The following is a 23,151-nucleotide window of genomic DNA, read 5'->3' as shown; positions in this document are numbered from 1 at the left end:
AACACAGAAAAAGGGAGAAGTTATCACACAAGGGAAAATTAAGTACATTCTCATCTTCTCTCAGACACAGCAACTACAGCGACAGACTGCAGAGAATACATGGAGGTTTATTTATAACTGAGACTGTATATGGTAATATCAGTGAGGTTTAAGAGATTTTGTATTGAGAAGTATGTCTGACTTCCAGCAATATCAATTTCTAGTTTAAGTAATTTTTTCCTATAAGCTCAATCTAACTGAGCAACTTTAATGCTAGTCTTACAGAGCACGTAAGATGTGCTTTATGATAAGAAGGCAACAGAATCTGATCACAAACTATCCAGAAACCTCAAGCCTACTACAAACATAAGAAATGCAAGGCATGTAAACTCCATGCTATCACATGAAGCCTCTTTTATTGAAATATGCATATAAATAAAAACCCTTTCACATAAATAGCAAGACTACACTGAAGAGAAAGCCTTTAAATACATATCACACAAGGAGGCAAGTAATCATTAATTACTTTCCTTAAATATTTTGATGGTTTATGTCATAGAAGTCAGGTTAGTAACTCAACTCAGGCCCTATTAAAGCCTAAATAAAAGCATCAAAGCCATTTTACTGGTTTTGTTAGATACTGTAAAGAGATTACAGTGTCCATCTCTGACCATTCATGGCAATTCCTTTATTTCACTTCGGCCTTACATTTTTTCATTAAAACTCAGACAGAACAAGTGGCAGCTTTGGATGTTGATAAAAGGTCACTTCTCATAATTAGTACTTTATTTATCTCCTCAGCTAAAAGTTACAGGAAAAAACTGAAACTGCAACTCATTCTCACCCATCTCAACACAAAGTAAATGACAATATCACTCCATGCAAGACCAGATTTTAGTTACATTTTGAAAAAGGAGAATGAAATGAAACTAACAGCAGCAGAAATATACCAAAGGGAAGCCTGGGGTCCATGTAAGAAAGCACCGCCACTGCCAGATGATGCAACACTTCAGTAAAGTTTTGAAACTCACCAACTATAAAAATCCTGTGTTCGAAAAAAAGCTATTACCCTAGCTACTGATTACACTACTCAAATCAAGGAAACAATCTCTAATTTTAGCTGAGTGGTGTGCTGAGGCCAAGGGCAAGATTTACTTCTTAACAATAAAGCCTTCAGCAGAGCTTTCTGTCTCTCTGTCTTTTTACAAGGGAAAGTAAGGTTCATCATTCCAATTATCCAGGTGGACAACTGAAAGCACCAAGATTAGAGGGTGAAGTAAAGACCAAACACAGGTCTTTATTATCACCTGCATCCCTCACAGTAATGAGCCTTTCGTACAATGTCTTAAAATCGATTGATGTCTCACAGGCTAAACTGATGAAGAGAACAGAGCTTTATCAGAGTAGCACCCCCTGTGTGAACTCATACAAGTAACTACATATTGCAACGTCTCTCAACCAGTAGTATTTTTAAGACTGCTTTAATACAAATATGAAATACATAACCAAACTGCAAAGAATCAGCTGGCAAAGCCTTTAAGGCAAGCAAAAGAAACATTAAAGGTAGCACTACATTTGGTTTGTTTCAAATTCACTACAGCAAGATCATAAGAATTCAATTAAGTTTCTACTGTGCTGTAAGATGTTTAAGAAATAATACAGAAAATATACATTAACTTTTAACTGGAGTAGCAATAAATTGTCATTGACAAAGCACATGTCTACCTTGATAGACATCTTGATAGTTTAAGATTCAGTGCTCTTCTTGCAATGTAGACAGCAAGTCTATAGTATGTCACAGTAATTTGTGATTGACGATTATGTAAAGATTGTTAGCTTATATTCTCTAAAAATTCAAGTTTGCTGCATGAAGAACCGCTTGGTTGTTTTGAACCTGGTTTCTACATCTTTCACATCTTACCCAGTCCACAGTTTAGCTCATGACACTTGAAACTTCACATCTCCTTCAGTTATCTTTTTTCCAGCATGACAAATCTTGATTTTCAGTCTTTACATGAAAGCTGTTCCATGTCTTTGATCATCATTGCCCTCAACTGAGCTTTAAGCTCTACTATACCTCTTAGCAGGAGGGGATTACATATAGCAATCAAAATGTGGATGCAAACTGGATTTACACAGCAGCACCACAGCCTTTCCTGGTTTACTCTTTATTCCTCTTCTAGTTATAACAATTGCTTGTTTGACTCCTAATATTATACCAGCATTTAATAAAACCTCACTCCTGAACGGTTATGGCTAGTTTTGCATCCATCACTTTATATGCAGAGCTGCAGCTGTCCTCCTTAATGCATCACTTTCAGGTAGCTACCCTGACAAGTGAATTGGAAATTCAGTCTTCTAAGCTCTTCTGTGCTATTTGCAGTTGTACCTTACTACCCTAAATAATTCAATATAATCGGTTAACTTTCTTCCCTACTGGTCGCCAGGGCTCTTGCAGGTAATTTAGGGAAATATGAGATTACTGAGGGATTTTGTCCTGCCTAGAAGAGACTTTCTCTACTGATACAGCCAAGCATTTGCTTCTACCCTGTGTTCTTCATCTTTTAGGGAATTGCTTATCCACACAAAGGCCTTCCTTCACTTCCCACGCTATGTCTATCTCACTTTAAAGCTAGTGACTGACCCTCTAAAAATCTCCTCAGAAATTAGATACACCTGAATTACTCTTACCCACATGATTACTGGCCCTCCAACAGCCTCCACAAGGTTCCAAGGCAGGTTTCCTTACAAAAGTCACATTGACTTTTCCCAGGCAGAGACTACAATAAAGAACAGAAGCAGTGGGTATCTGCATAAATAATACAACTAATTTGAATGTTTCGGACATTAGACAAGGCTGTTTCAGAGAGCCTTTTCAAGTACCACAGTCTCCCTTACCTAAGTTTTAGCATCACATCTGCTATTATCTACATCCCTAGTAGCATGGTAGATTTAGAGAAGAATTTACATACCACTATCAGCAATTCTGCTACTTCATCTGAGTTTTTAGAACCAGAGTGAATACCACCCTGTCCTGACACTTTCCCACAGACTATTAGCTACTTCCACAAACTCCTCTCCTTGTCTTTACTGGGTTAGACCTACCAGTCAAGGAGTCCCTCACAAAGAACAGTTCAGAAATGGGAACACCCCCAGTTTCCTCCCCACTGAACAAGGACACAAACATTTTTTCTGCAAATGCTGTATCTAATACATATGCTCCATTTACATCCTGACCATCAGCAATTCCTACAGGCAGTCTGGAAACCTCATGATCTGCAGGAAGAAAACATTATCGCTTTTGATGCCTTTTGTTAGCCACAAACTTTTCATTGTGTTTCTACATTTAGACTACTAAACTCATGGTTTTTATTTAACTCACTTGAACATTCCTTCTGTTTTTTTTATTTGTTTGTTTTGAAGGCAACTGTCTTGCTTCCAGTCACCTCCTTCATACTACCCATCTTTCTGCTGATCTTTTGTAACTTTCTTGCTAGCTGGCACACACTGGCACTCTGCTTTAGATATGATATCTATGTCCTATATCTCCATCTCCTTCACCACACTCCATTGTCACCTTGAGAGATTTAGGTCTCAAGAGCCACCTCGTTACTTTTTTTCCCCATCTTTTTTTAATAGCATCTCTTTGAATCCAGATACTTCGGTGATGTACAAAAGGTTAGAAAGGCTTAAATCATCCTTTAAAGAATGTGAACTAGTCTATTTTTTTTTTTGAGTCATGCTGTGTGATAAGTGTGTAATAAGCACAGCTGGTCCACTCCACTGTATTCACAGTATTTGTGTTACACAAGCAGACACTTTCATTGACTCTTAAAATAGATCTCATCCCTGCCCCCTTCCCCACCCACCCCACCCCCAGGCCAAGAAGAAGGGGAGGACCAAAAAAAAAAATAATCTAAAGACACAGAAGCATGGATTTGATAAAGTTAAGATTTTTGGCTCTCCTAAATACCTACCAGATTGGTTTATTTGGGTTTTTTTGTTTGTTTTTATATAGGAAGCGGTAGCTGAACTTTATTTGTTCACCAACTCCTTCCCTCACTGCAAGATATCAGCACTATAATAAATCTAGTTTCCACATAAGTAATTTATATGTGAATTTAAAACAATTCCCAAATCATTGTTTTAAAATGATTTTTAAAACATTACACCCCACCCAGACCCCACAACGTTATCAACCAGACTATGGAGTAGTTCAATGAATGCCAATAGATTCAAACAATTTGACATATCCTTGTAGACAGGGTCCATGTGAATTATTGACAAACTACACAAAACCATTCACGAACAAGAACACTTTGTTTTGTTTACAAACACTATTACAGGAAACTAGTGCATGGCAGTAGTTACTTGTGAACCACTTTGAACAGTCAGAGCCTTTACATCGATCATACATGGTGCACATGCTAAATCAAGGTTAGGTTTAAAAGGCTTCAAAAACGCTTATACAGAAACGCTATTGATCTGGGAAGCACATGTTTTCAAAGAGGAGATGACAGGACAGAACAGTGCATTTGTGCTCAAAGGTATGATTAGTTACAAGCATCAGTATTATCTCAATGCTATCACATTTAGTTTAAAAAGTTCTTGCAGATAAGCTAAACACATGTCTGCTTTCAAATACCGATGAATTTACAGTTGTGGGATAAGATACAGGAGCACTAACATGGATTTTTGTTTCAAGTATATGACGACTCCAAAAATTGGAGCATACAGGAGTTTAGGGAGGAGGGGGCAATGAAATCCCTTTGTAGGGGAATGGAAAGGTTTCCTCTGGAAGAGAATACAGGTAAATCAGCAGTTCATAAACACACGTGGTGCTAGACAGACTGAAAATACAACCTGTTCCACTTTTAATCCCATGGGTTACTCCCTAGGCAAGTAATTAAGCTACCTATTTTCCTCTCTGTTAAAGATGCAGCTTTGGAGGATGCCAGTCAGGCTCCCCAGCAGAAACACAGCAAAAGCAGAGCCTAGAGGGGGACAAAATATATCAAGGAGCTATCCCTGTGTACAAAGGTTCAGGTATGGAAAGTGTGTGGGAGTCGGGGCAGGGGGAGTAGACAAGCTCTTGCTTTCCTCCTTTTGGAGGAGTTCCTTCATAATCAGAAAAGGTTTAGTATACAGAGTTAAAGATTTCTGAATATACTTGACAAAAGCAGATGAACACAACCATTCTTTTCAAAATTCTTTAGTAAAGGCATGAAAAATATCTGCATCATCCTTTTTGGTAACCTGGTATGTCTGATCAATAGTGTAAAAAAACCCCTAAAACCAAAAAAACGTGCATCACAGAAACCAAACCAAAAGAGCGCCAGAGGCTGCAACACAGCAGGGAGATACCAGAGCTAGTGCTAAACCGACAGCTTGCACTAGAAGCAGTCAGCGCACAACAACTCAAGCTGAGGTGAACTGCTTACATTAATTACTGGCTGATAATCAAGTACTACTGTCAAACCACTTGTGCCCAACACTGTGCAGCTCCTGAGACCCAGATCACCTCCCTGCCAGTATGATAATCTCATTTTCCTTCCAATATAAATCTAATGGCATTCCTACTATTGAGCAGGGTGCCGCAGACCCCAGAAGGGCAGCACTGCTCCTCAGTGTGCAGCCACACGCTCATTAGCCGTGCCTCAAGCAGGGACTGCTGCAGTCTCAGCATCATACAACAGCAGACAACTGGTCTAAAAAATAGAGAAGCAGGTCTTGGTTTAAACCGATGAGAAGTCCAGGAGGGAGCAGACTTAAGACCATTTTTAGCAGACATTTGCCATATTTAAGTTTGCAGATCAGATCGATGCAGATTGTGAGCCAAAGTGTTTCCTAAAGGAATTAGTAACTGCTTATCTTTCACCTGATCCTTTCACACATTGTTCCGTATACACAACTTTGCAGTTGAGGCCCCCATGCACCTCAGGAATTTTTACTAATAGCACTTAAAACTGATTACTCTGCTTCAAATTTATCTGTGGATATATTGCATAAATCAGTAATTTAGGGAAGCAATATGAAGCTGGTTTATGATATGCAAATTACTTAATGGTTTTGTTTTGGTCAGATACATGCACTGAGTAACTCAATGTCAGCAACAGGCAGTAAATGTCATGTATATACAGAGTACTGCTATATACTAGATGGGACAATTCACACAATGCAAAAAGCTTTACAGCTATACTGGGAAGAATACAGGTAAATATTTAATTTTCCAGTGTAGTCCTTGTAAAAAGTTCTTTATTTATAAAAGGTCTTATTTAAGATGCCTTATAAAGCAAATATTACTTTTAAGTGCATGTTCCACACATGTTACAGCAAGGAGAAATGTATTTCCAGTAATTCTTCTGGGGTCATAGTAGCTATTTCAACTCAAGCAGAAGACTCACATGCATAATAGTGTTTATTTCAACACTACTATATACACTGATGTTCTCACAAGTCAAAGGTCTACAGATCCCAGCACAGAGGAGAAACTCCAACCCTCACAGAATGCTCATAAGGCCAAGAATTACTTAGTGCATCAGGAAACCAACTGCAATAGCCAAAAAAGTTGTGGCTAAAGTTGGGGGTTTTTTTCTTACTTGTTTGCTTTTTAAAGGGTCCCTCCCTTCCTATCTTCCCAAACAGAAGGAAGACACAGAACTTACTTCTGTAAGTATAGGAAAACATACAGACACTTATTTGTTGCATTTATGTTGAAGTTTATAGAATTTTGAGTAGGAATAGCACAATCCACACAAGCATGCTACAGACATTAAACCATTTAGAATCACAGAAGCATTCAGGTTGGAAAAAACCTTTAAAATCATGGAGTCTACCTGTTAACCTAACACTGCCAAGTCCACCACTAACATGTACCTAAGGCTGCAGACTGTGTCACTACTTATACAAGAGACATATGAATCTCTCTAATTTACACCACAACATTAAATTTGCATTAGCTTTAGAATTTGTTCTCTCATCAGCTTCTAGAATAATGGTGCTTAGAATGAGGCTAATGCATTTCAAAACAGGTTACCTTGTAGTTCTAGAATGTGAAGGCAGGACTTTGTTTTACCCACAAAACAATAAAGGTTCAGAATTAATTATTAATAAATTAACTAAAAATAAAATTTTTATTTCTTTACTCCCACCCCACCCCCAAAAAAAAAAACTTCAGTGTTTAAAATAAGGGTTTAGTACTTGGCATATTTAACATCCAGCTGACATTCACACTTGACTTCCAAGTATTCAATATTTCTTCAGACTAGAAGTAGAACATTGACTTTAAAACACACTGAAATAAATTTATCTAATGCTCACCACATCATGATAACTAACAAGTCCCTTAACCTTACATTTTTTCAGCGAGGGACAGAACATAGCTTCCTAGTTTTACCTCCCCTAGCTTTAGCCTTAGTTTTAATTCCCTTAGTCTCATATAATTTTTCTAGCTCCTCTGCATAATACACATTACCATTTCTGAAAGAGTCAAGGTCTTACTCTGCACACAACAGCCTCCCTTCAATATACAGTCTTGGTTCACCTCTTCAGCATAAAAAAGTGTAGCAAAGACACAGGAGTCTTGCTTAAAGATATAACGGGGTAAGTCACATCAGAAGCACCATGAAGTTTAGCAGGAACTCAGAAGCCTTGCTACACAAACAGACTTCTTCCTGTTCACTTCCAACAATCTGCAAGCTAACCAGTGCAAGGACCAAAAGTAAGACTGGAGAGGGAGATACAACAATGAATCAGATCCATCATTTTTTCCATAAATAAAAAGTCATTACTTAAAATTCACAGACCTCTATAATAACACAGCATATGTAATAACACACTAAGACACTGCAAATTTTATTACAGAATTTAACAATATTGAAGGAATGACAAGGGCAGTTCAAAGACAGTAAAACCTACCTATACAACATCACTGCAGTTATGTCACTGTATTGTAAAATGATATATTAATAATTGGGAACAAAAACCACCTAAGCAAGAACCTAGAGTTTCTCATATCATTTGGATGGGTGACTTCTATTTCTCTTACAGATAATAGCCTTATTTGAAGGCTTCTCATCAACAATTCTTTACAAGAAACTTACCAAGGAATAGCCATTATTTTTTTATGGACCCTTATGCAGTTATGTTTTTGCATCAATTGTTTTAAGATATTTTCCAGAGAAAGTATTACTCCTGAATTCAATTAGATTGACTCTTTGACCTGACAAACCTTTAATGCAAAAAAAAAAAAAATCCTAATGTACTGCTACATAGAGAGCTGAACTAATCCAATATATAGCCACCTACTCCGCAGGATCATACCAGCACTCATACAAATGCCACAGTAATCTTTCCCCTTCTCCTAGGCTAGTGGTATCGAAGTAAAAAGCATTTGTAACTATTTTAACAGGAATGCACTTGCAGAACTAAACCTGTGTTTGACATTAGCCTAGTAATTCTTAGGTATTTATTCTCTGGGGTCTGAAGTTTGAGAAATTCCCCATCACTTCCAAATTAAATTAAAATAACCTCATCCTACCACCTTGCTTTAGCGTGTTCCTCCCTTCACTGACGTACCTCAAAGGACGAGGGACTGCCCTATCATTCCACTTCTTTGTAACTATTTCAGCTGTAGTAAAATGGATGAGCAGACAACTGAGCCAGCAGGCTTGTGTCCAAACTACAAGTCTGAAGTCTTGTCAAAAGCCCCATCTACCACACTACAATTCTGCTACATTAGATTTTATTTAAGCAGTTAATTACATCAACAATATAACAGACTTTATATAACTAATGCTGCTATGTTTCTTGGGAGGATCTGAGGTTGCCAACACAGAAATATTTTTAAAGCTTTTAGAATATGTTTTTCTAGTATAACCCTAGAAAATGTGATGTAGCGGACTGCAGCCTCTTACACTCTGTTGTTTCAGTCTTTACTGTGCTTAGCATATAGGAAGGATCCACGTATGAGGATACTGTACAGCTGCTTTTGAAAATTAAAATAGATTTTTAAATGAAATATTAATAGTTAGAAAAACATACATTTTAACATATACAGAAATAGGCAGACCAAGACTGAGTGGCCACAGTTAAATTTAATCAGAATCCACACTCCATTAGTGGCTGGAAGAGTTCCAGAAGCCATCTGTGCCCCTGGCCACCTGCCAATCCCCTGATTGTGTTTTAAGTCCCCTGAAATTACAAGGATATATTTGAATATGCTGTTCTTCACTTCTGGTATAGTATTTACCATTTTGTTTTGTTGCACATGTAAAAACTAGCTGCCTACCATGCCACCAGTATATCTGCATTTTACAGATGTACACAGTCAGACATCATGTCACCTAAATTTCAAGTATGTTGGTACCTTTTGCCAATAAACCACAGGAAAGCAAGGCACCAGTGATACCTAACGAGAACAAACTGTAACTAGCATCCAAGATTTGAACTCAAGTATGAAATCTAATCTATGAAGATAAAATGAAAGTTCTCAAGCATCTACCAATGCTATCTACAAGTATGCTGGAGCCAAGCACCAAAATTCTTGTCCAAAAACCTCATTCAAGTCTACTGCTCAGTCATGACATGCACTAATACACAGCTCTCAACAGCATTGTGCAGAAAGTGCTGAAAGGAGGAGGAAGTGTTAAAACCAATCACAATAGCTAAAGGTCTTATGATACAACATCAAAATGTGATAAGCTAGTTCAGCCACATACCAAGAAAGCTAAGGAGCATAACATCTCTCCCAAGAACATCTGCACATGTATGCAGTCACAATTGTCTCTGAAGACCTTCATATGATAGTGTTTTATTGATTTAAGGTATCAGAGAGCAACCAGGTTATGAAAAAAAAAAAAAAGAGGTAGATAGTAGTGACTGAAACAACTCTTGCAGAAACAGTGGTAGAAAGGGAACCAGAAAAAAACCCAAAACCACACCAGTGGTTCAACAGCAGGTCCAGAATACTATGGAAATATTTGATGCGTATGTCCTATGTGGAGTCAACTCAACTCTGAAGACTCCTCAAGCACACACAAATATTGTTTGTTGAAGAAAACAAAAAGCTAGAATATTTGCACAAAGTAGATGCATCATAACTCCTGCATAGCCTAGAATCTGGTCTTGAAAGCATGTCAGTGTGTGAGCACTGCCAGGTATCAGGTTTGATGTATCAAAGCCTAGCAGCATAAGAAAGTGAAAGTACTCATTGTCAGAAAACTGCTTCCAACTCAAAAGACTACTGCTGCACAGCACAATGCAGCAATAATGTTATTTTCACTCATCATCTTTGCCTGTAGCTCTGTGGCCACCTAAGCCAGCTTGCCAGCCAGACGGTCTCCTACCCCTCTGGCATTTGACAGGCCTTTTGTTGAGCTCAGCTGGTGGACGGACACCAACCCAAGCACTAGCCAGCGGTTAGATCCGCTCAGGCTGCAGCCTCCAGCCTTTTGCCTCACAGCTGAGCTGGATTACATGGCTTGCCACTTGGCAAGTGGGAACAGCTTCACCCCTTCGTCCTCTCTCAACTAACCCCTTCGATCAGAAAGCAAGTCAATTCAGCCTGTGAACCCAGCAAAAGTGGGAACAAAAGCCCAAAACAACGACTTTTTGCCAGATTAGCCTCTGGTCTTTTAGCAAGCTGAATTGATTTACTGGATGATCAGACAAATACTAGAGCCCGCACAGACTAAGCGGTAGGAACTCTGCCTCCTTTTATTAAAGCCACAGACACGGTTGAGAAGAGCTTGATCAGAGTTACTTATCCTTTCACCTTGTACCACAGGTAGTGCTGCTGATCTGCTGCAATCTGCACTGATGGGACATAGTCTAGCAGAAAGACCACATAGAAAAGACAAATAGGTCATAAGGGGAGAAACCACTGGAATTTGCAGCATGCCTGTTATTGGAATGGCAAGGAAGAGACATGTCACTGAACAAAGACAAATTAAAACTGTGTGCTGGATAGCAGCAGATGCAGAAAGGGTTTTTTTTAGTAAACCAGTTAACTACTAGATGTACCAGATAAAACACACAGCAGTGCACTGTGGCTGGGGGGGGGGCGGGGAAGAAGCATCTCATTTCAAGTACAATCCTCTTACATTTTTTGGCCATGTAAATATCATACCTGCACACTCAAGACAGACGTAGTGCTGCTGTGACAGTTTGCAAGTATACCCAACATAAGTGAAGTTAAAACTGAAAAGAATGAGGCTGAAGGGACGCAAGACACTAAACCCAACAGCTTGCTCCCATCACATACATGGGAGGCAGACTCATTGTCCAGGGGCTCCCTGCAACCTCACAGGCATGTCGGCCTATTCCTTTTGCACTGGCTCTTGTACTTGTCAGATCCCACCACAAAACCAATTACATAATTTCCTAAAAATATCTCCTTCTCCCTAAAAAGGTATTTTTCTTGCTGAATTGGTAACTTAAACAGCTTGGCCAAGGGTACAATACTGAGGATTGTGAGAAAAGGAAGGAAAGAACAGGACCAAGACCAACAGCTCCTGCTGCTGAAAGGAGGTAAAAGTGAAGCAACGTCTAAAACTGAACAATAAGTTAAAGTTATCCCTTCCAAGACTCCTACTGGGAGCATATAGTCAGATTCCCTGAAGACCAGTAGATGCAAACAAGCTAATATAGCATTATCCATCCAGCAAATTTTATTCTGAGTAAGCATAAATTCTCCCAGGGGAAAGATTCAGACCTTAGACTGGAAAGGGACACAGCCACAGAGGTATTAAGTGATGCACATTCAAAAACAGAAGGGAAGAGACTAAGCATGGAAAAAGGATACAATTTCTCTTCCATAAAGATTTTCCAGTCTCACACAATGCCAGGAAAGAGTCTCAGAAGACTAACTGAAAAAAGTAGAATAATTTTCCCATGTCTTGACGAAGATGCAGAACTGCATCACTTTATCACTTACTGAAAAAACACAGCATTAAAGACAGAAAACTACAGTGGTTTAAGTCCAATACATTCATTTTTAGGTTCAGCACACTTAGACTTGGTGTAAAGGTCTCCCATTGAGAAAACAGAAGCATCCAAGATCCCCAGAAGTTACCATGTATATGGACTACCCGTATTACAAGTTGTTTTGTTTTGTTTTTTTTACGAAAGTCCATGCAGAGACTACATCTTCATTTCCTTTACATTTTAGCTGGCTAGGACTTGCTGCAAATATATCTGAAAACGATTTCTGCTAAAGGACTAGCATTTAAACTGGCAACATCAGAGTTTTCATATTTTACTGCTTCTTTTCGTGACATAGAAAGTGCAGTATTGGTAAAGTTTTAAGAGGGGTGATGCTAATTAGAGGAGACCTGATCACACAGAATTTGGTGTCTTGCTAGAGGACAAGCTCAAGAATAAACTGGCTTATTAGGGTAAGTCTGTTGGTAAAGCCTATACCAGCAGAAACTTCAAGGAGCAGCTGACTATCTCACTTTTTCTTCTATTGCTCCTCCTCTTTATCATCACCAGAATTAACACTTTCCAGATTTCAAAGTCACTGGCCTCTGTGCAGGGCGAGAAACCAATAGAGCCCAGAAAAGGATCTGGTTCACTGCTGGCTTAGACTGAGACTCAGCCCTTCCCTCCACAGCGAGGAACCACACAGCCCAACTCAATGTGCTGCCTTGCCCACCGACTGCTCCTATCAGTGCTTAAGGTGGCCACATGAAGAAGTCATTCCACTCATTATTTTAAACAAGAGTAACTCGCACCCCATCTCTGTCCTCTCTGCCCCCCCCTCCCTGCCTCCAGCCAGGGTTAGTTTTCGGCAGGACATGCAGCTGACCTGGCGAACCACATGGCCACGCTCACACTGTGGGCAGAGAGGCTCTCCCACTGCCCGCGGGAAGGTGAGATTTTAGGCATGACACCCCGTTGTGCTACTGGTCCACCACATTTGCCTACTCTGATGATGAAGCGATGCCTTTATTTAACAACTGGGCCAGAAATCAGAGAAACATAACTCCATCCAAAAAAAACATGTAAACCCCCAAACAAAATTCCCCTCTGTCCTGGAAGACGTTCTTCTTTCAGAGAGAGAGAGTAAGTACAACACCAGCTTTAGATCTCTGGAAACCTTTAGGAGCAAAGCCATTACACGGCAGGATAACTGGCTTCAGGTTAGTTATTTCATGCTTCCTGACCTTAAGTACCCCTTGGAAGGGGAAAAAAAAAGCTAATAAATAACTGAAATAGTTCATTAGTAAATCACCACGGAAAGTTAACAAGATTAAGCACCTTCAGTTTCATAGTGTTGGAATTAAGTGACAAGGAAAATGTCACTTGTGTAAGAGATGTTTATATTCACACAGGAAATATAAAATATTTCCAAGAAAGCAATGAAACTATTCTGCAGACACAGCCTGAATAATTAAATATTATCAACAATGTTTGCCTAACGCAACTTTGAAGCAATCTTACACTATTTTTTGTTTAATTAGAAGTTTTGGTGGCAGTTTTCTTCCCAAACCTTCAGACACCTACAGGATAAGCAACTACCTGATCAGTCACCTTGTGTGCTTTTAAGAGCAGATTTCACTGCCCATAACCTGGGCCAGTGTGACTAACCTAGGAGCACAGCTCTAGGCTGGATTTGTTTGACCGTGTTTATATTACTGTTCCACTTAATGTGCCTTTCCAAGGCAGCTGCACAGCTGTCTGCTCACAGAGGGAGCTGTGAAACAGGTAGCTAGGTCAACAGCAGACCCTGCCAACTCCACCAGAAGCCTCAGATTCTCCAGAGCACCTTCCTTCATGCATTACTTACGGAAATGCACATGATCTCAGGGCTTTAGAAAACACTTCACAAATCAATAGGTTATTTAGGCAGGAAGTCAGCTGTTTTGTCCCAAAAGATACAGTAAAATTCAACAATACCAAGCTTTGGACTAGTCATTTCTAAAAAAATTAAAATATAAAAAATTGCAAGCTCCCCTCAGTTATGCTGCGATAGTGCTGTGACTCACCGCACACTGTTTATGTTTAAGGAGTCTGAGCATTTTCATTCCTGGTTTGTCAGCCTTGTTAAAAAATGGTCTCTGAAACCTCAGTTTGGAAGAGCTATTACAGCAAAACAATCCCAAACAACAAATGCAGAAGATGGGACTGGACCCTTCTGTCTACCCTACTTCAAGCTCCAAGCCATTGGATATACGTGAAAATTTGTCTAGAATTAACTGGAAGTTAGTTTTGTCACACACACACATCTTTTTCAAAGAGTGGTTAAGATGTGTGGCACAAGTTGTAGAGAGATTACATATGGCACAACTGCATCAACAACAATGCTATAACAAAGTTTAGCATTCCTGGACTAAATACATTTCAACAACCAAGAGATCATTTTCATAAACTAAGTACCTTTATGGTTACAACCCACAGAATTATATTTTAAATGTTTGGCACATTAAGCATGAGGAGAGGGGAAAAAACCATGACAATCCAGACAGCTACTATTAACCCATATTGCAGTGTGTTATGGAAAAAATGGGGTGCACCAGAATCATGGAGCAAAGCTTCAGATACATGCCGTATTATCCAAAAAACGGAGTATTTTTACCCCTCAGTGGAACTGCGTGGCAGGGGAGATGACACACAACAGTAACTTCTGTTAAAAACTTATTATAGGGTTCAACTCCTTAGTCTATCAAACAAGGGGGAAATGGCACAAAACATAGCAAGCAGGACCCTGACAAATCAATTCTGAGCTCAAACTTGTTAGCTTAGAAAAGCAATGGTAAGTAGTGGAGAACATGTAGCTCAAGAATCATGCCTTACACTACCTACCTCAAACCTCTAGTTTCTTCCACCTACTTAAAGACGTAAGTTTCACCATCCAAGTGATCCCTGCCAGCTTGCACCATCATTTGAGTCCATTTTCAGTAGTGGGTGAAGAAAAGCAGGGAAGCCTTTACACTAAAAATACCTGTCTTGAGAACTCTACACAACCAAATCTATGTTTTTCCTTTAACAAAGGGCCTAGGGGTTTTTTTGTTTTTTGAACATAAGCAGTGCCTGCCATGTCAGAAATGCACTAGTCTCCCCAATTAGTTAACTCTTTTCAAAGCCTTTGACCCCTAAGCCCAATGTTCACAGAACACACACAGACACACAGACCCCCCCCAAGGAACAGGCTACATACATATCAAAAGTCTATCAGCAAGACACCAATGATCTAGGTTCCTTTTGGGTTTGCTTATCAAGTGTTACCTCCCACCAGCTGAGTACAAGGATGTCTACGCCCCTCCACCAACTCAACTACAGAAAGTAACACATTGATTTAAATTGTCACATTTTAATTCCACTTTGTAGACAACTCCCTTAAACTAAGTAGCTTTAAAATTACTTTTAGCCTTGCTACTGAGGTAAACACATAGCAACAGCTGCTTAAATGACTGAATTACAGTCTGCCAGCTAGCCATATTTCAATACCCAAGTCCCTCTGTTCTTAATTAAACTTAGTTTCCCAACTTTTGTTCAGCATTGCCCTGCCACAAGAATAGTACAATATCCTGTGACAAAGCCAAACGAGGAATGTCTTCCTGCTCCTAATAACTCTCAAGACACGAAGATAAGCAAGCATTTTTACAGGCCAAGTAACATAAGGATGGCTTAGGCACTTCAGCTACACAAAGACACCCTCCAAACTACTCATCATTACATATATTTTACTGTAAAATGGTTAGAAACACGGCTTTTCAGGAAAAGTCTGCATTTTGAAGGGCATTTATAATGGTGCCAAGACAACCTGAGGCACAGCACTCCCGGTTAGTTAGCAAGAACCAGCCCACTGTAAAAGTCATCATCGTTCACAGCTCAAGGGACCTTCATCTTTCAGGTGATCTACACATCATGCAGGAGGAACAACGACTTCCAGGCACTTCTAGTAAAGTCTTAGTCACACAGCCTTTAACTGTGAAGCAACTCATGTTCAATCAGCGAGCCTTAGGAAGTCAAAGGAAAAATGAAAAAGTCGATGACTTAAACATGAAAGTCTGGGAGATTCCCTCAACAAGATAGGAATATTAAAAAAAGATCTACTAAATGACACCTTCCAGGAAGAAACTTGTAATATACCTTCTCTGAAAGATTCAGCAAATATAAATATAATGACTGAAGACTAATTAGCTTGAAAAGTGAACTAAAACCACCACTACTAATGACAGTAATTGCTCTATGTGGGGGAAAAACCCCACCACTTTAGAAGTGGTACTGGGAGATGTGATGGAGAAGGAAAAAAATCCACTCTGCTCCTACCAATAAAGGGGCATAGAGCACTGCAAGATTCAAGATGCTCAAGATTTCAACGCTGTTTCTTTGACGTACTGCAACACAATGAGCTCAGGAGGGACAAGGAGTGCAGGATTCTGTGAGCCCAGGGACTTCTGAACCCTATTAACATCCCTGAGCCAACATAGCCCAAAGGACGTTGCTCACTCAAATGAAATAACCAGCTACAACCGCCTGCAGCGGTAGGTAGGAAAGAGAAAGCAGTATTGTTCAATCAGCTGAAGCCCAAAATAACAGCTGGAGAAACTGCTATATCAGGAACTCCCTGCATCCACAGAAATGGGCAAGAGGTTCTGAAAACTGGCTGTAGCACTTCTTGCCTGCAGGCAGGTACACGTGTTTGTTAACAAGCACTAAGATTGTTTTTTTAAATTAGTTTTACCGCTTTTCTGTGGGCCTGGGGAATATCCAGAAAGCTCCTCTTGTTTATTTGGTCCTGTCCACTGTGCAAGCAAAGGAGAAGGCTGGTTTACACATCACAGATTGCAAGCGAATCATGAGTCAGACTGAATTCACTAATCTGACAATTCTGCCCAACACCTAAAAGAATAAATATAGCAGAGGAGGATCGAAGAGAAAATTTCTGGTAACCTTACTATCACCAGGGCAGGGGATGGGGAACAACCTGGAAATCCTAGTTTGCATCAGCCCCAAGATGCTGCACAAGAGGGTGGTGCTGAGCTGCAGCACCTTACCAAGCATCTGACACTACATTTCAGTTCTAGCAAGTGATTTCCGAGTCCTCCAACCACAAGTTTGCAGTGACTGAGGAGGAGGTCGGGTACGGGCTTTTCCAGTGAAGTCAGCTTGTTTTGAGACTATCTTTCCCAGAAAGACAACCAGCTCTTTTGAATAGCCAACTGAGAATGTGTTGATAAGTACTTCCTCTTTAAGGACTTACTGTAAAAATAAAATTATTTCAAGTATAAGCCTCTAAATATTATCACTACTTGGACCAAGCAGTCTCAGATACGTACTTTATGAATCGAGAGTTGATTTGCCTACCATCTTAAAACTGGAGTTGTATATCTTTATATAGGCTGTTTGAGAAAGTCTGGAAGAGATCACATGACTTTTCTTTCAGGACTGGAAAAGGTACAGAAAACCCCTAGAAACAGAACAGCATGTAAGTACAAACTCCAGAGAAGAGACACCTACCCAAACAACATTTTAGTGACTGTTTACATTATTTGCAAAAGAAAATCATGCAATACTTCACCAAAAAGGGATATCGGAGGCACACATTTTAGAATGGCTACCCTTAATGCAAGTGTTTGCACCACTGTTCTCAGAATTACATAGAAGCCAAAAGTAACCTTATCTACCATTAGGTCTTTATTAAAAAAAGCAGCATTAGGTTTTGAAGTTATGATTCTAAACTAAAAATAGATATCCCATTCCTCACTTATCAAGAATTGAGAAAGCAGTTATTTTGCAGTTCGGTCTCCCAAAACTAGCTTTAGATTCAGATTAAAACACAAAAAGTCAGAAATACTGGAGCAGAAAGCTCACAGAGATGAGCAACCTTGCTTATGTTATGTCAGTCTTCTGATTTTTGCCCAGTGCCAGGCAACCATAATACACCAGATTTGCACACTGTAAAGGCCCTGACAACTACATACTTAAAGAGTACTTCTCTCTGAGCTCCTCTAGAAAGTTTTCTGTCATAATCATCCAGAACCCAACCCATGATGAGGGACACACCGCACCACCAATAAATAGTTTCTAACTACAAACAACATGCATGGCTGAGAGAAAAAACAAGTACAGTGAAGAAACAAACACAACCAGCAACACCACAACGTCAGAACCTGATGTACTAAAAAATGGTTTTGGTACTTAAAGTGATCTAGAAAACATCTACAAAACACTGGGCAACACGATCAAAGCAGAACTAAACTCTGGAAAACAGCTTTAAGTCTACTTTGCAACAGGACATGCTAGAGATGAAGGGTATTATAGCAGAACTATTAGTTTAATAACATGATTATTGAGGCTTTGCACAATAAGCTAGTCAGATATTGCTCAGGTTCGGTTCAGTATAGTATAATAAAATAGTTACTAAACTACTTTCTTTTGCCTGGTTTTTGGCTAACCAAGTTGGGTATTTTCCCCTCTCCCTCCAAAAAAAAATCCCCAAAAAGGCAGTGACTGCTACAGCCACATGTTTGACAGCCTACAAGAGAACATTTAAGGTAGGATTTTCAAGAACTGCTATTGTTTAGAAGGTCTTCCAAATGTTGACGTTTACCTCTAAAAGCAACTTCAAAACTTTCAGCCCCTAGGAGGACATTAAAGCTTTTCTCAAGACATTTACACTCTACATGGACAGGCAAATTATGAGGTTAGATGGTTCAGCATGTTCTAAAGACCAAGACTGAAGAGACAACCTGAAATAAATGTGTACAGAAGAGAACTGTCTATAAAAAAATACATGACTTAAATAGTTGAGAAAGGTCTCCATGTTAAAAGTGCAGAATCCACAGTACGAGTTCCCTACTCCAGTGTTTTGGGAGTTTTAGTTTTTGTTTGGTTTTTTCTTTTTTACTGTGGGCAACAATATTAATTCAGGCTACCAAATATGAAATTAAGCTGTAGATAGGAGATCACTGGTCAGTCAAAGACTATACACTGGAGCTATCGGAGTCCCTCCGACTGTCCTAAGCAATTATGAAAACTCACCATAAGTACACATACATCAGTCTCTTCCCTCCATTCTCCCTGCAGTGTGTTTGCAGCTTCTCTTTTAAGTTGGGACTGACACTTGTAGATATGGACTGTTGCGATATAAAAAACCTTACCCTCTTCACTCTTCTGCATTGGTTTTTCCTCTAGCATAGCTCCCCCAAATGATCTTGCCACAGGATTCGATCAGTGCCAGAGAAAAAGAGCGGAAACAAGTCCAGCAGACCGAGCTTTAGCTGGCTTCCACATTACAAAGGCTGTGGTTTGACTATTATGCTACCTTAAACTGTCACTTCCTTACAACAAGTTATTTTGCCCCATCTTTTCCACTTTTGCAACAACTCCATGCTCTTTGTGCTGGCACAGCTGCTTGCATGGACAATCAACTTCAGTGAATTATGGTCTATCCTCAAAACATATTATTTTTGCTGGATTATTACTTTGGAGCTGGGTAATGTCTGATAAGGAAAACAGATAGGGCTAAACTTGTTAGCCAGGAAGACTGGAGTGGCAGAGACTTCATTGATAAGATGCAAACACAAGAATAGAAGAGTTGTGAGATGCGAGACAGCACGTGACTGAAACATCAAGAGGGAGACTGGAGAAAATGAAAGATTAAACCAGTTAGCTCAAGCAGCTCTAAGGTGGTTCTGTACATCTCAGCTTCACCAAGGAGCTACAGGCTTTCTTAAAAATACCCCATAAGGGAATGTGATTTTTTTTTTTCCCCCAGTTTTGTCTTACAATCTAAAAGGACCATGCATATGCTCACAGCTGTGTTAAGAATATTTAGGTTGCCTTGGGAACTTACAATGCACACAGAAGAGCTGGATTAGACTAATTGCCTTGCATCAGTACACAAGGTAGTCATTCACCAAGTCTGATGAAAAATTAGTACTCTAAAAGGTATATGGCTATTAAGCGTTTCTACTGCTAACTATTCAACCCTGCTCTTTGAAGATAAAGCTAATGTTTTCTTTTGAGTTTGTGACATCCATCACTACAGCATTCAGCTACTTCAAACAATTTTCACAACACACTTCTTAAGCAATCTCTCAACACAAAACTAATTAACTTATTACAGAACAGCCCAGGCTCTATAGGAAGATCATAAGACAGATGCTCACATAGCAAATCACATGCAAGAAGTTACCATCTCAACAATTCAAAGCTAACCCATTTCACTGTGTACCAGGATGCAGACTGTGAAAACTAACAAGGTTTGTCACTACCATCCATCCCATAGCCGAGGCAGAAATTTCTGCTCAGCTGAATTCATTGCTTCAGCTATTTTGCTAAGTCCAAACATGTGCTTTACCAACAGTGAAAATGAGGAAAAGAAATCAGGACTTTTGTTAGACATCTAAATAGTAAGCTCAAGTCCAAGAAGTGGAAAAACATAGAACAGGTCTTGGGGTAAACATAAGATAATGAATTCAAACTAGAGTCCATTACTCACAGCAGCAGTCAATCACTTAAGTCAGGAGAAAGTGAAGATGAATGTGTACTTCTTTCAAGCCTTTAAAACCTCATAGTTCAACAACAAATATTACTAACTTTTTAACAAGTCAAGATATCTGCAAGCCAACATGACTGCAGCTCTGGATGCTTAGCTCTGCCAAGATTACACTGAAGATCCGTAAATAATAAGTAGTTTCACCTTAATCTAAATTTGTATAAGGTACAGCTAGCCTATGGAACCCTACAGCACAAGGTGTTTTCAAGGAAGAGCAGAAAACAGGACTGTACAGCAGGAGCTGCATAATGGGCTGAGTGAGTCAGTTACATTAAACAAAGTTTGTCACCCTGAAACTACAGAAGGAAAATAAACATCTACCAGGCTCTGGCCAATGGGCATACTGCAAGTGTCTGCTTTAATGAGCAAGGAATTCAAAAATAATCCCCCACAGACTTTCTTAAGACATCTGGTGCAGGATACTCAAAAAAGATGACTAAGTTGAGTCAGCAAAACAAATTTGTGCTGCCTGTTTGCTTCACTGAACATTGTCCAGCCCTCCCCACTGTGGTTAATGAAATTCAGTTTCAAAATCCTACGAACAAAAAAAAAGCCAAAAACACAAAACCCCCGCACACCCTAGCCTGTGCAGCACCTTACCTTGCAGAGGACAAGAAACTAGAGACAGTAGCTCTGAAACTGCAGCCGGAGCTCTTTTGATTAACTCTTCTTCCCTTCTCATCCCTAATAGAAGCTATTGTATGCGTCCTTTTCAATAGTTCTGACAAGGACATGAAATACCACTCTCATTTGTACTTCGGGCAGGAATATTTACTACCTTTAACCTAACCATAATAAATATTTACTATTTGTATTTTTACTAGTCCTTCCACTCAGTTGCAAAAGCAGTATCAAATTAATTTCTGCAGTACACAGAGCTTGACACCCAAAAAAGAACCACGTTATCAATAAATAGCTCTTCCTGTTCTACTTCCTTCTATATACAAACATCTGGGCTGAGTGCCCAGCTGACTATTTTAAAATAGTTTTAATTGCTTTATTATCTGCTCTGCTGTAATCAATGCTTTTTAATGTGTTGTTTCTTCCTGCTTCTTAGAAAGAGCCTTCTCCCATCTAGTCTACCACCACCTCCACTGAACGGTAAGTTTGTTTTTTCCAAGCTCACTGTTACAAATCTCAGGTTAACTTTAAAATCACTAACTTCAGTTCTACTTTGTCTCAGTCATTTTGAAAAGCCACTTAAGAGCACAACTGCAGTAGCAATATACCACATTAAATACAAATACTAGCAACACAGTTGACAATACAAGTGATGAGTAGCCCTCCCAACCTTGAGACAGTTTCCAACCAACCTGTTGTGCTGACAGCCAATGACATGAGTCAACATTTAGTTCCATACCCTCAGGTGTCACTAGTCTCATCATCATTTAAGAGTATATTAAAAATATGGACCCAGAAACTATCAACTCCCATAATTTATGAAGATATGTTGCTAGTAGTAAGTGTTATGGGTTCCCTGCCAGCCACCCACCCCCCCCCCCAAAAAAAAAAAAAAAGATAACTGACCATAAACACAAGTCAGTAATTTTATTCCAGAGGGCATAACATAGCTTTTGATTATTTTAGGCTTCATCCTTCTAATGATCTACTGAATAAGCTGTTTCAGTGTCATTCTCCTAGATGTACAATGTTTCAGGATTAGAAGTTCTTAGGAGAGCTGCTAGGTAACTCAGTACTAAGAAACTTTATTTACAGCACCAACTGAGAGGGTACACATTTACCTAACAAGCTCTCCAGTGCCATGTTCAAGCACCAGTAAGTGAGATATTTGTGTATTTGCCTGGATAAAAGTTTGTAACAGGAAAGACAAGTATGGTAGCTAAGAAAAAAACTCAAACTGAAAACTGACATTTTGCTTTCTGTAGAGATACAGAAGCTTTCCTAATGTGACCACATATATCCTAGCATTATGAGGAGGAAAGATTCATTTACTTGTCACTTTTTTTTCCCTCCCCACTTCTAACTGTAATGGTAAATGAATCCAGCAGTTACACTGGTGTATAGAAGAGTACCACAGCTCTTGCTCCTTATATTATTCTGTCCTGGTGGTGTTCCACTTTTGTTAAAAAGATCAAACCAGATTAAAGATGAGGGTGCAACAGTAGCACCAGGTTCACAGTACTTCATGTGAGCAGTTGAAGGAGGTCACTGAGTTTATTATCTGTTGAGTTCTTCACCCAAAGTACACAGTTTCTGACATATTCTGCAATATGCTGGGGGGGGGAGTTATTTAATCCACATATTCTTATTGTTCCACTTGCTTATTAGGCAGCAAGTGCCACTGACAAGTCAGGCACTACTAAATTTTTAGATCAGCTTGTAATCATCCAAGAAACAGATGGTGATTACAGATTCCAGGGACTGGGGGGGGGGGGGGGGGGGGGGGGAATGGATATGTGTGTGTTTGGTTTTCGTTGCTTTTTCTTTTTTAACTTGTACAGTATGCTCAATAAGTTCATTAGGCATTCATTCTCTTCTGCTAAATATATTTAACTTAATGGTTGACAGAGTAGGCAACATCCCCAGCAGTCTTTAGCTCAAAATTAGTTATAAAAAGCCCACTTCTATTAATTTTCTTCCATCTTTGGGAGTGCTATGTTTTGAAGGACCCAAGCCTAGCTCCCTACAAATTCCCAAGCTTT

The 23,151-nt window shown here is 39.4% G+C and overlaps 1 protein-coding gene across 2 annotated transcripts in view; it reads right to left on the bottom strand.

Moving 5' to 3' along the window:
• PIP4K2A (phosphatidylinositol-5-phosphate 4-kinase type 2 alpha) overlaps positions 1-23,151 on the bottom strand; it is a 115,232-nt gene that overhangs the window by 88,243 nt on the left and 3,838 nt on the right. Inside the window, exon 1 of one of the 2 annotated variants that reach the window (XM_055706786.1) lies at positions 2,671-2,693. The exons of the other annotated variant lie outside the window; for it this stretch is intronic. Within the exon in view, the coding sequence (XP_055562761.1) occupies positions 2,671-2,676 (6 nt within the window). The 5' untranslated portion in view covers positions 2,677-2,693. Of the gene's footprint in view, positions 1-2,670; positions 2,694-23,151 lie in introns of those variants that run through there. 2 annotated transcript variants of the gene reach the window in all.

The sequence above is a fragment of the Falco cherrug genome, chromosome 4 (genome assembly GCF_023634085.1).
Source record: "Falco cherrug isolate bFalChe1 chromosome 4, bFalChe1.pri, whole genome shotgun sequence".
NCBI lineage: Eukaryota > Metazoa > Chordata > Aves > Falconiformes > Falconidae > Falco > Falco cherrug.
This window is presented reverse-complemented; position numbering and strand designations above follow the sequence as displayed.